Genomic DNA, 23,999 nt, shown 5'->3' on the forward strand with positions numbered 1-23,999 from the left:
CAATCATTAATACCCATGGTTTCTATCTTAAAATTGCAACTATTGAAAATCTTGCGTGGGAAACAAAATACAGCATCCTTGCATTTAGAATACACAAGCCACCATCTGTTGACAATTTCACCATTAGAAAGTCTTTTGTAGTAATTGTTTTCTGTGAATTTCCTACCTCTAATATCTTTAGGATATTCAAGACCTTTTATTCTTACAGGGCCTTTCTCAAGTATAATGGCACAGAATTCATTGTTTAAAGATTGCGGCCATGCACCAGTGTTATCTATATCCCATGCTAGTTCAGTTTCAACTGTTGTAATTTCTTGTTTTGTGTCTGCATCTGTTTCAAATGATTTTTCTGTGTATTGTTTAGTTTCTTGAGCTTTGTCTGCATAAAAATTTTCTGAGGAGTTGATCTTGATCAACTTCGTTGTTTTCATGACGTACAAACTATTTCATCTTTCCATTTTCTTTTTTATGACCCAGAAAGTTGTTTTCAATACAACATGACTTATAAGGGTATATCTTAAAGAAATAACTTTTTAAATTATTGTCAGATTATCAGAAATATTATTTAAAATAACTAATATAGGATAATCGTGAGCCTGTGACCTTGAGCTAGTGTGAAGACATCTCACAAGGTGCTCCATCCTGACTGAGACACGGTAGAGTTGGAAACCTATGTCATTTTTACAAAGCCACTTTTTAGTTTTAAATGTTTAGTAGGTATCACTCTTAATGTTAGTTACAACTCTATATCAACGTTATACTGTAAATATGTCAATGGCATTATTAAGTTTAATAAGCTGGGTTTCCAAGCAGTGGAAAAATATAACCCTAGTTTTATTCCTAGGTAAAGCACAAAGTGACCAACACGAAGTCAGCACAGAATCATCTCATCTAGATTAAGGTAGCACAGAAATGTTGCAGAAGTCCTATTGTGCCTTATTTTTGTTTGTAAAGACATTAGCAATAGCAGCAAATTTTTGTCACTGCCAGAAATACATGATAAATTACTGCCTCTAAAGTTCCCTCAAAAACTAACATTTTTGCAGTTCCAGCATGATCTGCTGCACAGATTCTTCACAAGAAAGTGTCCCTGGCCTTTTAAACTCATATTAACCATGTATTTACTTTATGAAAATTGGACAAAACATTGTGAAAATGTAAGACATTGGCTGCCCAACCTCTGGGCTGGCAAAAGCTACACTGACTCACTGGGAAAAAAAGCAAGAGAATCTTAGTACAACATATGGTCACATTATACACTAGTAAGGAGATAAGCATATTACAGTTGTTGGGGGGCTCTATTTAGCAGCAACAGGGCTATAGGAAAGCCAGTCAACATTTTTTGTTTCTCTGATGAAAACTGGCCCACTCCCTGCCCCAAACCAAACGTGTCACAAATAATTGTCAACAACTTAATTTTCTGTTTTTGGCTAAGATATTGATTTTTTTTTTAATTGAAATTGGATTCAGGATTGTTAGCAAGCATTTTTGGCAAACAAAGTTTGTTAAATGACAGTCTAAAGGCAACACAGATGCTTTCATGCTTGGCTCTACCCTCAGCCTGCGGTCCAACAGCGCATTAGAGGAGGAGATAGTGGAAGGCTGCAGAACGCCCAAACAACCACCTCTGGCAGTTGCAGAGGCGAACAGTCAGCAGCAATACCCCAGGTCGAGCACACACCACTGGGGAGCAATGGTGAAGTTAACAGGAGGCAGCTGGATCTCAGGGATGGACAGACCAGCGGAGGCCAGCAGCAGGTCAGCTGCCTGGCGGAGCGCAGTCTCCCGCGTGGATGAGAGTGCAATAGGCCGTGCCGCCCCTTGGGAAAGATCGCGCGTCCCGTCAGCTTAGGACGGCAGTGAGTCCTGATTGTATAGGGCTAGTCCGATGAGGTTGGGTATTGGCTGTATAATGCACTCAATTAACCGAGAGAGAGAGTGTGATAACAATCAGGAGAAAGGACAGGGGGTGGGGGTAATAGGGCTACATAATGAAAGACCAAAATTGGACCTGTAACCTCGAAAGTTGGGACTCCATCACCCTACTCCCACCCCTTGCCTGATTTGTCAACATGCTACTGGTCCTTCTATCCCCAAGCCCTCCAGCTGTTGTGACTTTCAGATTCCTCAGTTCCTGTTGCTTTGGCTGGCCTGCGGAGGGAAGGAGGATCGAGGCAACGTTCAGGTTCACTTCCTAGCTACGCCAGCCACCAACGCCGCCCATCCCCATCAGCTTTACCCAAACCAAGCCTACTGGAGGAGAGTGGGAGAGAGAGGGGTGCCTCGTGCGGGGGGGGGGGAGTGAGGCTTCCATGGGCGGGAGGGATGGAAGATAATGCACATTATGGGACAACAAAGGATACGCAGAGCCCCCCCAGCTGCCTTCCGCTCACACCTGGGAGAGTCACACGCACCGGGATTCCCTTCCCCGCCCCTTCCCACAGAGACAGCCAGCAGCCCATCCCTCCTCAACGGCTGCCAGGCAGCAATTCAGCTCTGGCAGAGTGGTGCCCTAGACAAATGTGGTGCCTCTAGGAGCTGGCCTACGGGCTAAGGAGCGCCCTCACCAAGGACACTTCCACAACCTAAAGGGATGGTGGTTGGAGCCTGATCGGCCTTTCCAGTTTCCTTAGGCTCCGTTCTGCAAGTTCCCCCACAGTCTGGCGACCTCAAGGCTCCTGGAAGGTTGTCTTCCCTTCCTCAGTTCTCCATTCGCCTGTCTGGGAGTGGTGGAGAGAAGCGCGGCCTCAGGAAAGCAGAGTCTGGCTGCCTGCTTCGTCCTCCTCTGCTCCCTGAGGAGAGAGCAGCACTGTCGTCATTTCAGGGTTCCATGCTGGGAGCAGGGTGGGCGGGTGGGTTCGAGGGAAATGGCCCTGGCGTCTCACCCCAGTCTTCAGCTGGGGCAGGGACCCAGCTTCCAAAAAGTTCTCACACCTGGCTGCAGGAGGGGGGGGGGGCAGAGGTGTGATCCAGCTCCCAACTCTTCGGCGGGTGGGAGCAGCTGAAATCTAGCTGCCCTGCTTTCTTGTCAATTTCACAGTTCCTGCTGTGAAATTGACAAGACAACTAACAGCCAAAGTAATTAGCACAGTTTCTACACAGATAGTGTCACCCTAACTACACCGACATAAACCCTATACCTCTTGTGGTAGCCCCGACTATCATGTACGGCGGATCCCCGCAGCATTGCGGGCTGTGCAGCCCTGCTGCTAGCCCACTGACTGTCCGTATCTAGGAGCGTTCCCGTGTCCTTGTGCAAGTCCCCCTGGAGAGCCAGGGCCCCTGGGCGGGACATTCCGGGAAATCTCTCCCGTCCAAGCAGGAGCACGCACATAAGAGAGGCGCGTTGGGGGTGTGTATGGGAGGGATGAGACGTCACCAATGACGTCACGCCCGAAGACCTTTTGCGATTGGCGGCAAGGAAAGGTTGTACCCCGAAGGTCACACTCGATTGGCTGGCGGCGGGGGGCGGCATCCCTTAGCTCCCCAAAATTCTGTTAATAGCGTAGCGGGGAAATGGTTCGGTTCCTTTACGCAATCCCAGAACTGGCGGCTCCGTTCTCCCCGTGTAAACTCCGCTCCGCTGGCAGGTAGGTGCGGGGCGGGAGCTGGGCGCTGCATCGCCGCCATGGGTCCTGCCGCAGCAGGCAGCGGAGCCTTTCCCCAGGGGCCTACGCTCCCGGGTACCTCCAGGCCGCGCGTGGAGCTGTTCCTGCTGGTTCTGGGCTGGACCTTGGGGGCCGCTGCGCCCCAGGCAGCCGGTGGGGCTCCCTAGGTCACTGCGGGACAGGGGGCTGGGCTGTGGGAGTCGCCCCCTGGGTTCCGTGATTCCGCCCCCGGGGGGGGCCTTGGCAGTAGCTTCTCGCTTTCTGGGAATGTGTCTCTCTGCCTCCGAGCCTGTCCCGCCGTGGTGGGTCGGGCAGACCAGCCTGGCTTTCAGCTCCCTCCGCGCTTCTCGGCACAGCTGGACTATTGAGGACACGTTTGCATCTTCCTTTCTGGCAACAAAGTAGCCACGTTTGTCCTCGGGGATGAGCCTGATTTTTCCAGCTCGTGAGCTCTTTTCTGGCCAGTAACTTAAGACTGAGAGGGAGAAATCCATCAGAGAGAAAACTGCAAAGGAGATTAACTGCTCTTTTTAGCTGTATCTCTAGATCGGGGGTTACCTGTCGCCCCGTTCTAACTGGGGGAAAACAAGTTTGGAGCACATCATACGTCAGTTCGGAAGGAACTGTTCATGATCTCTGGCAAAGGTGTATGTGAATCTGAAAGTCTTCATTGATATAAAAGCAGCAAAGAGTCATGTGGCACCTTACAGACTAACAGACGTTTTGGAGCATGAGCTTTCGTGGGTGAATGCCCACTTCCTTGGATGCATGACATGAGGAAGTGGGTATTCACTCACGAAAGCTCATGCTCCAAAACATCTGTTAGTCTATAAGGTGCCACAGGACTCTCTTGCTTTTACAGATCCAGACTAACACCGCTACCCCTCTGATAATTGATTTAAAAAATCCCACCGGGGAAGGGATATAAAACCCATCGATCTGCTATTGCTTCAATTAGCAATTAAGATAAGTATAACTGAAGGAGATTGTGGGGAAACTTTTTTCTATATTTTCACTTTGCACTGGGTACCTGGCAGAATTCTTAGTTTTTTGTTAAAGATGCAGCTGGAAAAACAGAAATTGGCAGTACGCTTCAGGCAGGTATTGATAAATGAGATTGTTCAATTTCAAAACTAAATGCTTTAAATAATTTTAAAAAAATTAAAAACTCATGCCAACTTCATCAGTTTGTGGCACTAAAACTACCATTAGAAGCATAACCATACATTCAGTATGCTTTAAAGAGTTGCTGTCAATTGAAAAATATGTTGTAAATGTACTATCTTTAACATGATTAATGCAGCTAAGATATTATAAGTAAGAATTTTTTTTAAAACCCATCTTGCCAATCTTTATATACCTTGTACTTCTTTCAGCAAGGCCAGTGAAAATCAGTGAAGTCAGTTTCGCTCTGACTTACTTTAGCAGTGTTGGATTTCAAAGGCTCCTGGGAATGTTTGTTTAAAAGCACCTCCTTTTAGTGGAACTCAAAAAAAGTTTCCACAATGTTTGTTTTTGGTCTGAGGTTTCATAAAATCTTGTTTTCAGGCCAAATTGAAGGTGAAAGTATCCCTTTAATAGACCAAATGTGAAAAATACAAGGACTGTACAAGCAGGAAAGAAGATATGATCCTTATCTCAGAATTTTGCCTGCTCACTCTTCTCTCCCTCACCCCACCCAAACAAGCAAACAAAACCCTATCCCCATGTGACCCATAATCAGCCAATTAGTTTCTTGTGCAAGTGGGCCTTCATCAGGAAGGATCCTGTACTTGCAGGCATTCTGCTCATAGGAAGGTGCCACTTAAGTGAGTGCTAAAAGATCATTACACTTTTCATTTTGAAGTAGTTTTCTCTGATACTGTAGGATGCTCACTATGTATTTCTCTCTATAGCCCTGATCTTGCGAAGAATTACAGACACTCCTAACTTGAAGTCCATAGCAGTCCCACTGGGTTTAAAGGGCCTTCATATGCTTAAATATGCACATAGGTCTTTGCAAAACTGGGGTCTAAGAGCTAGATTTTTCAAAGATGTTTAAATACAGATAGGCATCTAGATCCAGATCCTCAAAGATATTCAGGCATCTAAGTACCTTTTGGGGATCTGGACCTTACTGGGGTTTTCAAAAGTGCCTAAGCACCTAATTCAGGTTGATTTAAATTGGGGTTGGGTGCCGAGGCATGCTTATGTAAATACTTCTAAAGAAATGGCCCAAGGGCATTTGTCATTGATCATGTAGCACCTTTAACTCTACTTTATTGCTTTTTTTATGAGTTAGTCTCTTTTTTATTACTACACCAAGTGATAAGGAAGATATTTGTAAGGTGGGGTGTTGATAAATTTTTTGACTCTTGCATATTTATACTGGTGACTCAGTCTAATTGGCATTTTTGCTTAAGCCTCCAGCACTGATTACAAGTACAGTAACTGGAATTAAGAACAATATACCTTGCACAGGAGTAAAAACTTTTTGATACAGCAATACTGGTGGTTTGATTTTGTGAAGTAACCCAGCCAAAGCAAGGAGAAAACAAGACTTTGTGTTCTCTTACTGTTTCAGTTGCAGTTTACATTAGAGCACTTATATTTGGTAATGAAAGTAAATTCAGGTTTCTCTTGCACAGGAAATCTGGGAATATTAGTACTATGAATCAGAAAATTGTGATATTTATTGCTGGGGTTGTGATCATTGTAGTGATTAGTGGTTGAGTATGTTTTACAAAAGATTTCTAAAGAGACACAAACATAATGGCTTCTAAGCACCTTTATGACCCTGGTATCGTTTAACTACTTTGTCTTTGCCGCCATCAGGTTTTATCATGCTACGAACATTCAGAGACACAACTGGTAAGTTTGGGGTCCATCTTTTAAAGTGCCGTCACCATCATAAACCTGTACTGGCAATCAGGAGGGAAGATGTTAGTGTTTGGGAAAGAAGAGCACCTCTAGCACCAAAGCATGTTAAAGAGCTGACAAATCTGGGATACAAAGTCTTAGTACAACCATCAAACCGGAGAGCCATCCATGAAAAGGTAAGTTCTGCTGTGGTTCCTATTTAGATGAACAAAATGTAACATTGGTTTATTTAATGATATTACAGCATTAAAGGAGGTACATAATAGCGAACATATGTTATTAGCTACTCTGTTATGTATTACAAAAGGGGGTCATTCTTTCCCACTGACTAAAGCAATGGGAATAATAGGCTAGACCTGTAAGGCAATATTGATGCCTATTCATTGTTCTTTGTTTTTTAGGTTTGTCCTGCCCTTCCCCAACCTCCCTGCCTTCTGTTGTCTAAATTCTCAATAATTCTTTGCATAGGAACTTTGGGGTTTTATTTAATTCATGATGTCCTATGTAACTGTTTTTGTCTTTTTCCTTGCTGCCTGCAGTGTGTTTCCACTGATGCTGTGTATAATTGTGACAGAGAAAAGGTGTGGTTCCCCCCCTCCATCCTGTTAATTCATCTGAGTTAAGTTGAAGCGATTGCAGAGCCCTGTTAAGATGCAGGCCATCATGTTTGAAGCCTTGCTAGCTGGCCATATTGTAGTCATGCTAGCCTGACTCTTAATGAGGCATTTGTATTAAGCTAATGCAATTGTGACACATACTTTTTACTTATCAAGTCAGAGTCTGAGAGAGGGAGGAGTATAGTTGAAGGCGAAAAGAACAAAATACAACCTGCTGTCCAGGCTTCAAGGATTTGCACTTTAACCAGATATTTTAAGTAACAACCACATTTACACCAAAGATAACTTGCTTTGTGTAAGTCTATTGATATTTTGTTATGCTAATATTCAGTCTGGTCCCGCTGTCATTTGAAGTCAATGGGAGGTTACCATCAACCTCAGTGGAAGCAGCGTGATAGTATGGTTGAGTGCGTAAGGCACAGAGATGGGAGCAGAAGTCCTAGCCCTAGCTTTTGTAACTCACTGTATGACTGTGAACAAACCACCCAATTTCTGTGTCTAAGGCCATGTGTACACTATGCGATAATATCGAATTAGCTAAAATCGGTTTAATAAAACTGATATTATAAATTCGATTTCATGCGGCCACACTAGGCACAGTAATTCGGCGTTGTGCGTCCATGGTCCGAGGCTAGCCTCGATTTTGAAGCGTTGCTTGTTAGTTTAGTTTCCGTAGCTTCCTAGTTCCCACAGGGTCTCACCGGCCCTTGGAATTTGGGTTGAATCATCTGGGGGTGGTTCTGGGTAAATGTCGTCAGTCATTCCTTCTCGGAAAAGCTGCTCCTTTCGCGCTACTTTTTTCGGATTTTGCCCCTCTCGGCGATGCCACTAGCCGGCAACCATAGGACCGTTCGCTTTTTTTTTTTTTCGGCACCGTATGTGTACTGATTGCGTGGACAGGGCATCTCCAGCGCTACAGCAGGTTCTTTTGCTTTTGCCATGATAGCAGAGTGGTTACCGTCGTTTCATGTACCATCTCTCTGTGGAGTAAAACTGGCATGAGATGGCGGTTTTTCTCCCCTCTGTTACTGTCGCTGCTATCTATAGAGTGCCCTGGCTGGATCGGCCGGGGGCGCAAAGCAAATGGACATGATCCCTGTCATTCCTCCTTTATGGTTTCTTAACTAGAGTCAGTCATTGGCTGAATAAGGGGCAAGTGTTACTAAGGACAGTGTCTCAGAGCACAGCTGCTTCCGTGTCAGTATTCACGGGAGTGCCCTGCCAAACACCACTGTTGCTTCCTCTCCTAACTTCCTGGGCTACCGTGTGGCGTGTCCTCCCCCATTGTTGTCATGAGTTTTAGAATGCCAGGCATACGAAACAGCCACTTGTTGTGAATAAAATGCGGGAGCGCAGCCTCCCGGGGGCTATGACAGTTCCGGCAGGGACAATAGCCGGTGTGAGGTGGAGGGAGCCGGATGCTGCTGCTATGCGTCAGGCAGGTGCAAATCTTTTTTCTCTTAACAGGAAGGGAGGGGGTCTGATTTGAGTCAGCACCGTTGCTATTGAGATGGTTACATAGCATTCTGTCCTATCTACTGGGAGTGCCAGGTCTTCCTGTTTTTACCACAGGCGCCAATATTTCTAGTTATAAAGCATTGGAGCTTCTCAGGGGTTCGAGAGGCAGTTACCAGTCTCCTGCACCATTGCACCGAGGGGGAGAGCAGCGAATTACTAGCTCTTCCTGCTGCAGCTCAGTCTACCAGGCGCATTCAGTACCATAGCGGTTTTGACATTGAAAGAAGTCAGAAATGTTTTTTTTTCCCTTTTCTTTTTCACGTCGGCAACAGTGGGGAGGGGCAGGGGTGGGAAGACGAGGGCTATTCTACACACGCCGACCTGGTTTTGAACTAGCATTGGGAGCTTCAGCAGATGCATACTTTTCAGAGACTGCTGTGGTGTGGATTAGCTGGGTCCTCAGTCCCTCCTCCTCCATGAGCTCGATTTGCTTCTTTGGCTTTCCGTTACCTTGTTCATGCAGCACTGGTGTGCCTGAAGATTTTTTTCATAACCTATTGTCATTTCGTGTCTTTAGGCCGGCTCGATACACAGATTTGTCTCTACAGCGACTATGATTCAGTATCTCCATCGTTCCATGCTGCGAGGCTCTTTTTGGATTTGGGACTGCGCAGACCATCCCGTGCTGCTCGGCTCCGCGCTGGCGCAAACAGAATGTAATTGAGAAGTCTCGCGGGGCTTTTCCTGTTTACCTGCCCTCTGCTCCAAGTTAGATGACTTGCTGTCAGAGGCCGGTTCGTGAGATGCTGTGGGTGATACCGCCCAGAGGCCATTAACGTCGTTTCGCGTCACTCAACTATTCTGATATGTTTACTAATCGCATTTTTAGCGCTCTCTCTCGTCTGGGAGGGTACGAAATCGTCTAGTGGCTTTTATACGCTTAAAGCGCGTGTGTGTGGCGGTACGCGTTAAATCGATTTAAACGCGTAGTGTAGACCAGGCCTTAGTTGCTCCATCTTAGAATGGGGATTGAGATGCTTTACCCACTTCTGAAGGAATGAAAACCTCTATAACCTATTTATTACTAGTAATAAGATGGGCTGAATTCTGCCTCCAGGTTCAATCCTATGCTATCCCAGTGAAATAATCCTTTTATGTAGTATGACCGGGATCCCAGGGGAGCCACACTGAGATTGCTCAATAAGGCCAAACAGTGAAGCATGGGGCAGACAGTCCCACCAGATAGGTTATTCTGATATTTAGATTCACAAAGCCAGCAACAAAACAGCTTTTACAATACCTTACCGGTTACCCAGAAGCAAAAAATACAGTTCCCTTAAAGCAACCCAGCCTTGAGCTCACACCCAGGCAGTGAAGTCGGATATGATGAGGATTACTAAAAATCTTGTTCATCATATAAAACAATGCCATTCGAACGCCTATCTCACTTCCAGGTAACGTTGTAAACAAGAAGTGGGCAACATGATCTCCTCCTGCAAAAGTAAACAAACTTGTTTGTCTGTGTGATTGGCGGAACAAGAAGTAGGACTGAGTAGAATTGTATGCTCTAAAATTTTACATTGTTTTGTTTTTGAATTTTTTTACATAATTCTCCGTTTCTAAGTTCAACTTTCGTGGTAGAGATTGCACTACAGAAATTGTATTAGGTGAATTGAAAAATACTATTTCTTTTTTACAGTGCAGATATTTGTAATAGAATATAAAGTGTACAGTGCTCATTTGATATTTTTTGTTGTAATTAAAATCAATATATTTGAAAATGTAGAAAACATCCAAAATATTTAAATAAATGGTATTCTGTTGTTTAACAGTGCGATTAATTTTGATTAATTTGTTTAATCACTTGACAGCTCTAATACAAATCCAAGCTCTTAAACTCTTAAATAAGTTTTAGTAACAGGCCTTCCTTGACTTGTTTCTGTATCTTTCTACTTCAAGTTCTTTTAAGTCTGCCTTTGTTTTTTCTGCATTAATGTTGAAGAATGAAAGTGTTTCTTAATGCTCTGTTTACAGGATTATATAAAAGCAGGTGGCATTATTCAGGAAGATATTTCTGAGGCATCTCTGATTGTGGGAGTGAAGAGACCTCCAGAGGATAAATTAATTCCTAAGAAGAACTATGCATTCTTCTCTCACACTATTAAAGCCCAAGAGGCAAACATGTCTCTACTGGATGAAATTCTAAGAAAGGTAAATATTGTAGTGAGAAAGATCAGTGACTGTTACCACAACATAAAAAACAGGATTAAGCATACAGTGCATTGGAAGGTAACCTAAGTATTCATAGATATCTGAGCTTGCTTTTCATGATACAATAATAGAAAGTATGAACTCTCCACAGTTGTTGTTGCTTTAAGAGATGCATTTAATTTTTTAAAGCTGTTGATTTTGATTCTCTTAAGCTATAATATGGAAATAATCAAGAGGGTATTGTATATCCAAACACCAGCTATAGGGTAGCTACTACACATCACTTAGCTATGGGTTAGAACATATTGCTGCATCGCAACATTTATATTCTATGCTTCTATTTTTATTCCTGAGGGAAATAAAAATTTTGCACACAATATTTTAAAATTCTGCAAATTTTATTTGTTAATAAATAAATGTGGTGGCTGTAGCATGGCAGTGGGGAGCACAGGCCACTGGCTGCACAGAGATGGGAGATCACCCTGCAACCCCACCCCCCAGGACGTATACCCGGCAATGAGGCTGCACCTGACCCTGACACAGCATAAGGGCTGGGCCTGCCCCAGAAACCCCCCAGGGCCCTGCCCCTCCTGTCAGGTGCAAGAGGTGGGTAGGCAAGCTCAGCCCAGCAGGATCTAAGTGTGGACAGGCTTAGTGTGAAGGATCCAGATGTGAGGTGAGAGGGATCTGTGTGGGGCAGTCAGTGTGGGTGGCTCAGTGGGGGTCCAGATTCAGGGGGTTCTGGGTACAGGGGCATGGGACTTTGCAGGGGGCTTCAAGTGAAGGTGATTGGGACTCAGCAGGGAGGTTCTGGGTGTGTGGGGCTCAGCGGCAGGGTTGGGTGCTGGGGGAGTGGGGCTTTATAGGGTGAGGGTCCAGGTCTCCTGACTGCTCCACCTTCTATCCACACCTGCCCCCTGACAGGCACTCACCGGCAATGGCAGGAAGCAGAGCAGCTCGGCCCAGCCCACTCCACTCCGCCACTCCCAGCTGCAGCGCTCCGCTTCCCGCCGTCGGTGAGTGCGGGAAGGTTGGGGAAAGGATGACCCCCTCACTCAACTGAGGCCGGAAGTGGAGCAACGTGGCCCCAGCCCGCTTCGCTTTCCTTGCCCTGGCCCCAGCTGTGTTTCTGGGGGGCAGCTGGGAAAAGGCCCTGCACTCACCTGTGGCGGGAAGTGGAGCACCATGGCTGGGAACTGGTGGGAAGGAGCTGGCTGGGGTTGGGCTGCTCTGTTTCCCGCCACCGGTGAGTGCTGAGGGTGTCCTTTCCCCGCACTCACTGGTCGCAGGAAGTGGAGCGACGCGGCCCCAGCCCGGTCCACTCTGCCACCTCCTAGCCGTGGGACTACACTTCCTGCCACAGGTGAGTGAGGAGGTTGGGAAAAGGACACCCCCCATATTTGCCTGCGAAGGGAAGTGGAGCGCTGCAGCTGGGAGCTGGCAGAGTGGAGCAGGCTGGGGCCGGGCTGCTTCCGCTGCTTGCTGGTGAGTGTGTGTGTGGGGGGTCCCTTCCGCCAAACCCCTCCCCTGAGTGATACGGCTGGGGCCGGGGCGAGAGAAGCAGAACGGGCTGCTTCTGGCCCGCTGCTAAGCCCCCAGGTCACTCTGGGACTGCAGGGCCCCCAAAAGTGCCCTCCCACAGCACCTGCCCCCCAGACTCTGGGGGGGAGGGAATCCCCTGACTGCCCCCCAAACCCTCTGCCCTTTATTGAACCCCTCGGCTCTGGCATGGTCTGGCACCCTTAACATGCTGCTCAAAGCAGTGTCAGAGCTTTACTGCCTTGTATGCGAACTTGCGTTATATTGGGTTAGAGGTGTATGTGAAAGAGGTCACCAGTACAAAAGTTTGAGAGCCACTGGTCTTGGCTATGATACACTTTGAAAAACTGATTAAGTGATGTATGTGCTTTCCTAAGAGACATTCTCTCATGGTTAAAGAATATGGAACCTTTCTTGCTAGAGTAAATTGTGAAGAGAAAAAAGCTTGAAGTCAGTGTGACTGTATTGGTATACATGATGTTCATATCAAGTGTAAAGGGTCTGGTGTGCAGTCCTAATGTGGCTAACTGTTCCAAAGAAGTTAATTCTGCCCGATTAGAAACTGCAAAATTTGGCCCTTTGTGTGTTTCATAACATTGGGTAAAATCCTGGCCTCATGGATGTTTTGCCACTTATTTCACTGGGACCAGGATTTCATCCTCTGTTTATTCAGTGTATTGATTTGAGCAGCTAGTTGTCCCTGAGAACAGAGGTCCTCTGTCTACAAAGAACATGGGCAACAAAAGTACAAGTGTCTCCAACAAGCCACGACCTTGATCTTCCAACTTTTTTGGGGGAGAGGATGCATGGATACTGGAATCAGATGCAACTTTTACTCGAGTCTCACGAGATTGCCAATGAGTGTCTTATTTGTGAGGCGGCAAATGGCCCATTGGGACTGAATCACCCTGCTATTTGGTCAGGATGCAGTTTGTGGGTTATGACTTCTGGGTCAGAGCCTCATCTGGTGTGTGTCAGTGTAGCTCTGTTGCTGAATGCTGATTTACACTAGCTGAAGATCTGCCCCTCTGGGTTCCTCAAAGATGGTCATGTTTCGTTCCAATGATCTGCTGATTGCAGTGCTAACATTTTATTTCTTCACTTAAAAACATTATGGAGACTGGTTATAAACCAAGCAAGCCAAAGTCAACCTGTTAAAAAAAACAATTTTTTTTTCTACAGTTGAAAACTCAGTCCTGTGCATCTGCATGTTTCATGCACAAAATGTGACAGGCGTGCATGTAAAAGCAGTTCCCATGGAAGCAGTACATCCTTGATTTTGCTGTTTAAAATCAAACTTTTAGTGAAAACATAAAAGCAACTTTTTATGTATTTTCAGGAAATTCGATTGATTGACTATGAGAAAATGGTTGATCACAGAGGACTACGAGTGGTAGCCTTTGGACAGTGGGCTGGTGTAGCAGGTATAGTGGACTATACAAGAAGTGGGCCTAGGACTAATAATGCTCCACCAACATCAGCACCTTTTCAGTTTGCATTAACTTCCTGAGAATCCAGGCCTGTCATGCTTTTTGTAGCTGCTGTGCAGCTCCTGAGAATCTTTTTCTAGTCTGTTGCTAATTCCCGGCACTCCCCAACTCCGTTATTTTACTTCCTATAAAGTCCCATCTATCTATACAGAACCAGTATTTGTCTTGTCAGGAGAGTAGATACTCAAACTCACTGGAAGGAGAATCAGTGACCCGAGGCCTACAGAATGTGTGCTCTAGAAAGAAATGTCTGTCACCTTCCCCGTGAGCCAAAGTGTATGGTGAAGCTACAACACACATACTAATCAGCCCTCTTTTTTGTGACACGGTCCTGATAGCTTTGTATTCAGTACCTCCCAAAAGCTCACTACTCTTCAGTGGAATTTAGTGGTGTGGGTTTGTCTCTTTCCCCCACCCCCCTCAAAATTTTTTTTTCATGTTTGAGGGATGCCAAATTGAGGACTGAGATCCAAGTCTGCTGTTGAACCTGTGTTTTATCTTGAGTACAGGAAGATCTTGGGTATCAGTCACTGTAGATCCTGTATGTCCATTCTTAATTATATTAACTGTGTAATTCTGAAATAGGAATGATCAATATTTTACATGGAATGGGATTACGATTTCTTGCCCTAGGACATCACACTCCTTTCATGGTAAGATGTTTACATAATATCACTTGAACATTTTAGTAAAAAGAAATATCATTGGATCTGGACAAACATATTGACGAGAACCCTTTTGTGTCTGGTTTCAGCACCTTGGTATGGCTCATAACTACAGGAACAGCAGCCAGGCTGTGCAGGCAGTGCGGGATGCTGGCTATGAAATCTCTCTGGGTTTGATGCCAAAGTCGATTGGACCCTTAACATTTGTGTTTACAGGCACTGGTAATGTTTCTAAGGTAAGAAGCCCTCCCACCAGCAATGCAATTCTCATTTTTGATGCATCTTTTTACCCGGGTCCTATTTCTACATCTTGTAGACTCACTGTTATTCCTCAAAGAACGTTCGACTTCTGCATTATTTATGTGGTTGAAGACTTGATGTTGGCCTCTACCTAAAGGATGGGTGGTTGATCTGACAGATGGGTTACACTCTTCACTACCCCTGAGATGCAGTCATCTGCAGAAACTCTTTGCCTTTTTGGGCTGGGTGGTTGCAGGGTGCAGTCTCCATTAGTCACACAGCCCTTTAGCATCCATCCTTAGGCAAGAGACTACTAGCCAGCTGTTGGCTGCAGTGAGCGTGATATGGAACCTGGTTGATGGTCTGTCAGGAGATGCCAATGAACATGTGCTAAAGTGAAATGTCAGCCCAGAATCAGGAGTGAAACTCCTTTCTGGGGTCAACCAAGCCTCAGAGGTACCATAATCCTGCAGGCAATTCTCCGTGAAACAGAGGAAGAGCCAGAGGGGAATATCAGTTGTCCCACCTACCATAGGAAGAAGTGTCAAAAGAACAGCTGCTGCCATTCAGGAAAAAGAGGAGGGTTTGGAAGAGGATTAGATGCTGACAACATTTGTGTTTCCAGAGCAGACTCTTTCTCAGTCACCTGCACTCCCCCAGTTCACTAACCAGCACAGGCCCTTCCTAGCTGCATGCTTTCTTGATCTTGGTCATCTTTCTCAATCCAGAAAGGCTTTGATATCTGTACCTCTTCCCAGCTGAACCTAGATGCAGTCTAAAGTATTTCTCCTCACCTCCCCATCATTGTCTGGGAGCTGTGGGTATTCCTGCACAGGAGAGAATTCTCTGCTGATTAGATACTCCTGGGAGAATTCTGTACCACTGTGCATGCACGGAATTCATGTCCCCTGAAGATTTCTTTTTGCTTCCCTGCAGAAAAAGGACTTTCTGATGGAAGCAAAGGGAAGCTGCAAGAACAGTCATGCACCACTCCCTAGCTGCGCAGGTACATCATTTCAGGCACGCAGAGCAGCCAGCAGAGAGGCAAATCACTGCAGGGCTGGGGATACCCAAGCCAGTGACCCCTACCCTGAGCTAGGATAAGCTGCTAGTCTCATCTAGGTTGGAGGCAGGAGAAGATGGGACTTCCTCTTTCCTTGCAAGGAGTGGCTGGGGCTGTATCAGACCCACCCCTAGAAACCTCCCTCAGCTGCAGGAAGCTCAGCATCCTCCCCTGCTTCCTGCCCCCATTGCTCCTCAGCTGCAGGGGAGAGGGATCACTGTATGGGGACCTGCTCACCCATATGCCCAACCCCTGTGCATCCAGACCTCCTATACCCAGATACCTCTGCCAAGCCTCACCCCATACACCATAGCCCCCCTGAACTCCACCCCATTGAACCTCAACCCCCTGCACACAGATACTCTGCCTGCGGACCCCCATTCCTGCACCCAGGCCGCACCTCCTTGAGCCCCGACATCCAGATCTCCAGGCCACTGACCCCAGTGAGCTGCACCCAGACCTCTCCACTGAGCCCCAACCACTTGCACCTGGAACCCCCCCAGCAAGCCTCTGTGCATCCAGATCCCCTCAGACCTAGATTCCCCTCCATTGAGCTGCCTGTATCCAGATTGTCCCACACAGAATCCTCGCTCCCCACACCTGAATCATCCCACACTGAGCCCCTCCACACTTGGATCCTGTCTGGTTGAGCTTGCCTGCCCCACATCTGGTGTACCTGGCACAGAGGGGCAGGGCCCCAGGGTGTTTCTGGGACAGGCCCAGGCCTTGTGCCGTGTTAAGGTGAGGTGCAACCTCTGAGTTTGTGTCCTCAGGGTGGGGAGGCTGCAGGGTGATCTCCCACCTTCATTGCAGCCAGTGGCCTGTGCTCCCCACTGCCATGCTGGAGCCTATGCATTTATTTATTGACAAATAAAACTCGCTGAATTTTGAAATCTTGTGTTCAACATTTTTAATATTTGGTGCAGAATACCCTCAGAAATAGTTAGAGGAGCCATACTGATGGAATGAAGTTTTTGAAGTCTATGGAAGAGAGTGAGGTTTGGAGTGGGGTAAGAAGCCTATTGATAAGGATCAAATTGAGATGTATGATCAGGGATTGGATGTCCCAGAGGGAATTAGAGTGTGTATGTAGTAGTCTGTCAGTGACTTTGGTCTTGGACTATAAATTCACTGCAAGATCATACAGAGGAAGCAGGTTTTGTTATGAAAATATCTCTGAACCAATGTCCATAATTAATAAATGACTTTGACTCTTCTCTCCTCAGTTTAGCACTTTGGAAGTGCCACTTTGAGATAGAGAAATTTGTCATCATTTCCCCCCGCACGCCCAATATAGCCAGACAAGGCTAAATCAAAAAGTGGAACCACTTGCTATGAAAAACACTGCAGAAGGGAGGAATGTGGAATGTGTGGATCACAGTATGGCCCCATACTGTGTTTTGCCTTTGGGAAACTCTCTCATAAATGTGGGCAAAAATCATTTTGCAAAATGTTGCCGATCCAAAATGCAGGAAAGTCAAATGTATTCAGTTGAAGACAATCTGGCTGAGGAGTTTTACCTGCTGGGATCTAGCAAACCTGATGAGAGGAACTGGATACTGCCTCTGAAAGTGAATGAAACAATTACTCCACTCAAATGAGATACAGGAGCTCAGGTTAATATTCTGTCTGAACAAAATTTATGAGAGCCTGAAAATAGGACTTCCATTTTTTTGGTCATAGTTTAGGTAACTGATTATTCTGGAACAAATATACTATTGAAGATGCATTGCTAGCATCAACTGGAAAAGCCTCATGTACAGGCTCCTGCTCATTGTAGTGCCAAAGGAGGTGACCCCAATTTTGTATTTTACACAGGTAGCCAGGGCTAAATCTGGTGAAATGGGTGCTTTCTCTACATCATACTGAACCTGGCTATGAGGCACTCAGTGGGGAATATCATGGTGTGTTTCAAGGGTTGCATTACTTTGTATGATGAACATACAGTCCACATAAACAATCAGACAGGTCCCTCTAGTTGTCCAGCCTTTTAGAAAGGTGCCATTTGCATTCCATGATAAACTCAAGGTTGAGCTCACAGGGATGGAAGCAATGCCAGTAATACAAAAAATTGAGGCGCCAATGGAAAGGGTGAGCTTCTTAGTCATCGTGGTGATAAATAATGGCCATCTATGCATGTGTTTAGATCAGAGAGACCTCAATAAGGCTATAAAAAGGCAATATTTCACACTGCCAATCAGTGAAGATATTCTGGTTCAGTTTGCGAATGCACAATATTTCCGTAAATTGAATGCATCCTCAGGAATTTGGCAGCTAAAATTAACTGAAAAAGCTCAAAACTATGCACATCTACTTCCCAATTTGGAAGACAAATTCTTATGCTTACCCTTTGGCACAACTTCAGCAATAAGTGTACCACAAAACCATGCATGTGATCTCTGAACTTATTAATGGTGTTGACACCTTATTAATGGTATTGAACGACATGTGGGGCTCAGCTAAAGAGAAACAAGATGGTAGACTTTGGGAAGTCTTCGATGTAACTAGAGCTGCAAACTTGAAACTAAATAGAGAGAAATGTGTTTTAGAGGTTACAGAACTGACTTTTGCTGGAGATCTTTCCTACAAAGATGTAAAACCTGATAAGAGGATGATTTCAAGCCATTGAAATGATGCCATGTTCTCCATCAAAGAAAGATGGCCAGTGTTTCCTGGGAATGGTTAATAATCTTGGAAAATTCACATCTAACGTACGTACAAAATCAGTGGCTTTGAGAACTCCTAGAAAATAAAAATGAATAGTCCTGCGGTGCAGAACGGGAGGGATTGTTGGAAGATTTGCAACAATGACCCGTACAAGAGCCAGTGTTGAAGTTGTGCTCACCAGGCAGGCCTATTAAAGCTTCAGCAGTTGCGTCAGTCTGGGTTATGTGCAGTCATTTTACAGAAGTATGAGGATTTTTAGCAACCAGTGGCATACGCATTCAAAATAATGGTCTGATGCGGAAACAAGAGAGACACACATTGAGACTGAGCTTTTAGGAATATTGTTTCTCCGTGAGAGATTCAGTCAGTTTATTTATGGCCAGACAATGGATGTTGAAATGGACTACAAGACCTTGATAGCATCTTTTGGCAAACCACTAAATGACTGTATTTTAAGGGTTCAAAGAATAATGATAAAACTGCAAAAGTTTGATTTTTGGTTGTGACCTACATGCCTGGTAAATTCATGTTTACTACAGATGCACTTTCTAGAATGACGACTGCCACTGTGAAACCAAAGAAGACCTTTGAGGTAGAGATGCAAGCCTAGATCTGATTGTGAAGTCCATTCCAATAGCTAACTAGAAACTGCAACAAATAAGAGGGCAAATGGAGAAAGATGAATCGTTGGGGATCCTTAAAGAAGCAATAATTAAAGGGTGGCCTGAAGAAATAAGCAGTTGCTGAACAAGTATAAGACTTAGAACTGCAGACATGAATTTACAGTGATAGGGTGATTTTCAAGGGCAGCAACATTATAACACCAGTGAGCCTCCAGAAAGAAATGCTACAGAACATCCATAAGGGTCATTTAGGAACTGAGAAATGCAGACAACGAGCATGAGTACTGTATTGGCTGTGGATCAATCATGACATTACTAATGGGGTAGGAAACTGCTTTTCATGCTTCAGTGCAAGCCATGCCAGCAGGCAGAGCTGCTGAGATCTCACCCAGTTCCATAAAGGCATTTAGGAGAATGTAGGCACTGATTTATTTACCTGGCAATTAAAGAGGTTTTTAAATATTACAGATTATTCTCTGATCCAGAAATTTGCACACTTCACAATACTAATAGTGATAGCTGGCATGAAGGGAATCTTTTCCAGACATGGATTTCCAGATGAAGTCTTTAGGAATAATGGGCTATAACTTTACAGTGTGGATTTTAGGCTATTTGCATAGATTGGGTGTAATTTAGACTTAATATGTTACCTGCACAAAATTCTGCTCCCGTCACGGTACCCACCCTTACCCTGTTCCTAGGGCTCAGACATAACCTGTTAATTTAGGCACCAACTCTTACTCTTTCGTGGGCTCAGGGCATAACCTTATACTCTGCAGGTTTGCAGGGTCTTTTACCTGTGAAAGAGCCTTACACGGTAGTATCCTACTTAACCTCTGTTTATTATCAGTTACCAAAACAGAATGCACACAATGCTCACCACTCCCAGTAAGGGTGAACTTTTCACAATGGTCAGTCAGGATCAGGTCATCTGGGGAAATGCAGCTTCTGCACTGTGTCATTAGCAGAGTGTTGAGGTCTGGCAGCTCTGATCTTGGGGCTGTGTCCTGGAGTTGGTTCCCAAGCACTTCCTTTTGCACCCTAATTTACATAGTGAAACTTGAGTCCTGCTTAGGTGTACTTTAACCAATCATTTTACTAAATATTACTAAATAGTTTTCTAACCAATCCTAGCCTTGTGAAACAATTCTCTAACCAAAATCATACCCTACCACCTGAATTGATTTTTACACCTAGCAAAATTAATTATATAAGACAGAAACGATCAAAGAACCAGAAAGAGACCATAGAGATAAACATTAGCGAAATGGGGAGCCATAAAGACAATAAAGTAGGGATTTCACAACCACAACTTGATAAGTGGTGTCTTGCCAGACAGAATGCCATCAAACTGTTTTCTTTAACCATTTTAAGATCTGTTTCTTTATCTGGTGATGGTGGGTACTGTTAGGACAGGATTGTCTTCTTAACAAACTGATATTGCATTGTTTTAAGGTAATTTAGATGGAATGTGAGGATGTGACTTTCTGCTTCTAGCTCATGGCTGCTGCTCTCCTAATATGACTGCAGACAACGGTCTCAGACCTTACAATATGACTACAAGAAAAGGCCTTGTCCTTACAGATGTTTTGGTATTTTTTTCACACGTCAAAAGGACTTGTGGAAAGGTCTATATGGATGCTAAAGAACCTTATGAAAAAGACTTTCAACAGTGGGGGTGATTTGCATAAAGTTTCATTGGTTTAGCTGAAGAACATCTGTATTAGCTTTAATCTAGCTAGCACGGGTACTGACAGGAGTGTAGTGGTGGTGACACAGACTTCAGTGCAGATTATCAGCCAGAGTAGGGACCCTGGAGCTGAGAGCAACTATGCTTCAGAATAACATTTGAATTTCACAGAGTGATTGGGTTAGCTGCTGCTGACTTATAACTCAAGCTGTTGCATCCCCATTGCCTTACTAGCTGAAGCTTCAGCAGCACTGGAACCTCAACAGACCACCTCCTCTGCTGTCCCACCCTCAACAGGCTAGCTAGTTAGAGTTAAAAGAACCACTTAACTCAAGCTAGAGATAGGTGTGTGTGGCTGGGAGTCGAATTAGGGGTAATACTTGAGTTCTAACTCCAGTTAACAATGCTCTGAAGACATATCTGGTGACTTTTTTTTGTGTTTAGTTCACTAACTAAAATGAACACTTGCTCATGTTACACAGTGGACCAGAGTTCAGGCAGCATTCCATTTTAGGCAGGTACTTGGCACATGTGGATTAGTATGTTTCTCTATTGAGACAGTGTAATCTGGCAGGATTGGCAAGACCTATTGAAAATGAGCCCTTGTGAACATTCTGTGAATGCAAAATTTAACAATTTTCTTTCTGCAGTTTTTCAATATCCTGTACTCTTTGCTGATGTCCACATGATTCTGGGTCATATTTTTATCTGCAGGGTGCCCAAGAGGTGTTCAGTGAACTCCCCTATGAGTTTGTGGAGCCACATGAACTGAGGGAGGTTTCCAAATCTGGAGGTAATGCTAAGCACAAGTATGATAAACTTTAGAATCTCTGACCAATGGTATTGTTTCTTAAATAACTGACTTCCTCCTCTTTATTGCAGACCTTAGGAAAGTATATGGGACAGTGTTAAGTCGTCACCATCATCTTGTAAGAAAGACCGATGGGGTGTATGATCCAGAGGAATATGACAAACATCCAGAACTCTACACTTCTCGTTTTAATACTGATGTGAGCATTGCTGCTCTTCTCTCAGTACAAGGTTTTCCAAATATTGTTGATAGTAAATACTGTTCCAAGTTCTCTGTAGTTAGGGAATCACCTGTCTAAAAGGCTAGATCAAATGCAAGTTCCTTTGACTATCAGTTATCAGAAGGGTAGCCGTGTTAGTCTGGATCTGTAAAAGCAGCAGAGAATCCTGTGGCACCTTATAGACTAACAGACGTTTTGGAGCGTGAGCTTTCGTGGGTGAATACCCACTTCTGACGTGCGTCTGACGAAGTGGGTATTCACCCATGAAAACTCATGCTCCAAAACGTCTGTTAGTCTATAAGGTGCCACAGGATTCTCTGCTGTTTTGACTATCAATTACATCCATGTGAGATATTCTGGAATTTGTGATTTTCTTTGCAGATTGCACCATACGCTACTTGTTTGATTAACGGAATATACTGGGAGCAACACACCCCTCGCTTGTTAAATCGACATGATGCAAAAAAGTTGCTGGGTCCAGTTGAACCTTCTGCTGCTGCAACTGAGGGATGTCCAGAATTACCGCACAAGTAAGGCACCTTTGTTTGGTAATAAGAATTATTCTCTAGCATTCTAGTTAAGCAATAAGGATCAGTGGTTTCAGCAAAGCATCTAATAAATACATTGATGGTATATGAGAGAAACTTAAGGGCAGAATACCCAACCCATCCTGCTTTCTTTTCCCACATGCTTCCCTATTTCTTTGTTTCCTTTTGGAATTTGTACATCTCACTTACAAATGTCATTCATTTGTACTATTAACAAGTGACAGGTTTGTAAATTAAGTTAACCCTAAACATGCTTCTCTCCCTTGGGAAAGGATGAGAGAGCAAACGTGATAAATGACGTTGTGTGTGCAGATTTAATAAATCATTATATCAAATACTTCAGCGGAGTTAAGACAACAAGAAATACTCAAGAGTGCTATACAGAAAAACCTACATTGCAAATTTGAGACTGGTGAAGTGTGGCCCCCTACTGAAGTTCACTTGTGACTAACTCCCTAAAACTCATCTCTAACATACTGTTTAGAATGAAGAAAAAATCTTTTTTCATGCTTGACCTTTATTTATGAATCAATAAACTAATGATAATTATAACTAATTTATCATTACTAGGACAATATGTAACCACAGCTAGCTTTTAAGCCTTAGATGTTAATCCATACTTCAATATTTTGCTGATAAATTGATTATTGAAAACATCTGCTGTACCACATGTTCCTTGTCCATTTTTGTCAATTACTGAGTTTTTAAGGGCCTCCCTTATCAATGACGACATTTTGTCCATTACAACATACATCTCTAATATTAGGAATCTCTTTATATACTACCTATGTTCGCAGAAGAGACAAAGAAAATAAACTATTGACCATGGTCTCCTTTTCATGGTGTCTGGTTTATGTAATTGATAAGTTAAAGAGATGTCTTTAACTAATTTACTAGAATGATTTTCCTTTAGAAAAGCCATGTTGACTTTTCCCCAACATATTGTATTTATCTGTATCTGATAAGTCTGGTTGAAACTCTTATGAAGAACAATCTTCTGATCTTTTGTAAGTATTCTTATTTGTGTTTGGATGTTTTTGTTCATTGTTTTTATTTAATTACTTTAGACTTATGGCAATATGTGACATTTCAGCAGACACTGGAGGATCCATAGAATTTATGACAGAGTGTACATCAATTGACAGTCCATTCTGTATGTATGACGCTGACCAGCATATTATTCATGGCAGGTGGGAGAACCTTTAATTTGCACTGTACTTTGTGTTTCAATATCATAGTCTACTCAGACTACTATATGAAGAGTCATTCTTTTGAAACATGACTGCTAAAGATATGACCAAGAAAATGTGACATGGAATCATAATGTTTTCTCTTCCAGTGTGGAAGGCTCTGGGATTCTGATGTGTTCCATTGACAACTTACCAGCACAGCTTCCTATAGAAGCAACAGAATACTTTGGAGACATGCTTTTAACTTATATTGAAGAGATGGTAAGGCCTTGGGTATTCAGTGAGAGAGTGAAGGTTTGAACTTAAACTTTGTTTCATGTGGCTCTTTTGGTCTGCCATATATAGATTTAAAAAAAAATCTGCTGTAGAACATAACTGTATCAGTCTGAAAAATGACTGCTCCACAGTGTCTGAGGTAAAATTTCCAAAGGCACTGAAGTCCCATTTTCAAAAGTGACTTAGGCATGTAAGAGCCGAAGTCTCATTGAAAGTCAATGGGA

The 23,999-nt window shown here is 44.1% G+C and overlaps 1 protein-coding gene across 1 annotated transcript in view; it reads left to right on the forward strand.

Moving 5' to 3' along the window:
* Nucleotides 1-3,511: 3,511 nt before the first annotated feature.
* Nucleotides 3,512-23,999, forward strand: part of AASS (aminoadipate-semialdehyde synthase) — a 56,117-nt gene continuing 35,629 nt past the window's right edge. Inside the window, exons 1-11 of the mRNA XM_032791694.2 lie at nt 3,512-3,590; nt 6,423-6,643; nt 10,577-10,753; nt 13,632-13,716; nt 14,368-14,435; nt 14,537-14,683; nt 21,445-21,523; nt 21,613-21,740; nt 22,143-22,291; nt 23,377-23,499; nt 23,649-23,760. Of these exons, the coding sequence (XP_032647585.1) occupies nt 6,431-6,643; nt 10,577-10,753; nt 13,632-13,716; nt 14,368-14,435; nt 14,537-14,683; nt 21,445-21,523; nt 21,613-21,740; nt 22,143-22,291; nt 23,377-23,499; nt 23,649-23,760 (1,281 nt within the window). The 5' untranslated portion in view covers nt 3,512-3,590; nt 6,423-6,430. The remainder of the gene's footprint in view (nt 3,591-6,422; nt 6,644-10,576; nt 10,754-13,631; nt 13,717-14,367; nt 14,436-14,536; nt 14,684-21,444; nt 21,524-21,612; nt 21,741-22,142; nt 22,292-23,376; nt 23,500-23,648; nt 23,761-23,999) is intronic.

Source organism: Chelonoidis abingdonii, chromosome 1, assembly GCF_003597395.2.
Source record: "Chelonoidis abingdonii isolate Lonesome George chromosome 1, CheloAbing_2.0, whole genome shotgun sequence".
In the NCBI taxonomy this organism is placed as follows: Eukaryota; Metazoa; Chordata; order Testudines; family Testudinidae; genus Chelonoidis; species Chelonoidis abingdonii.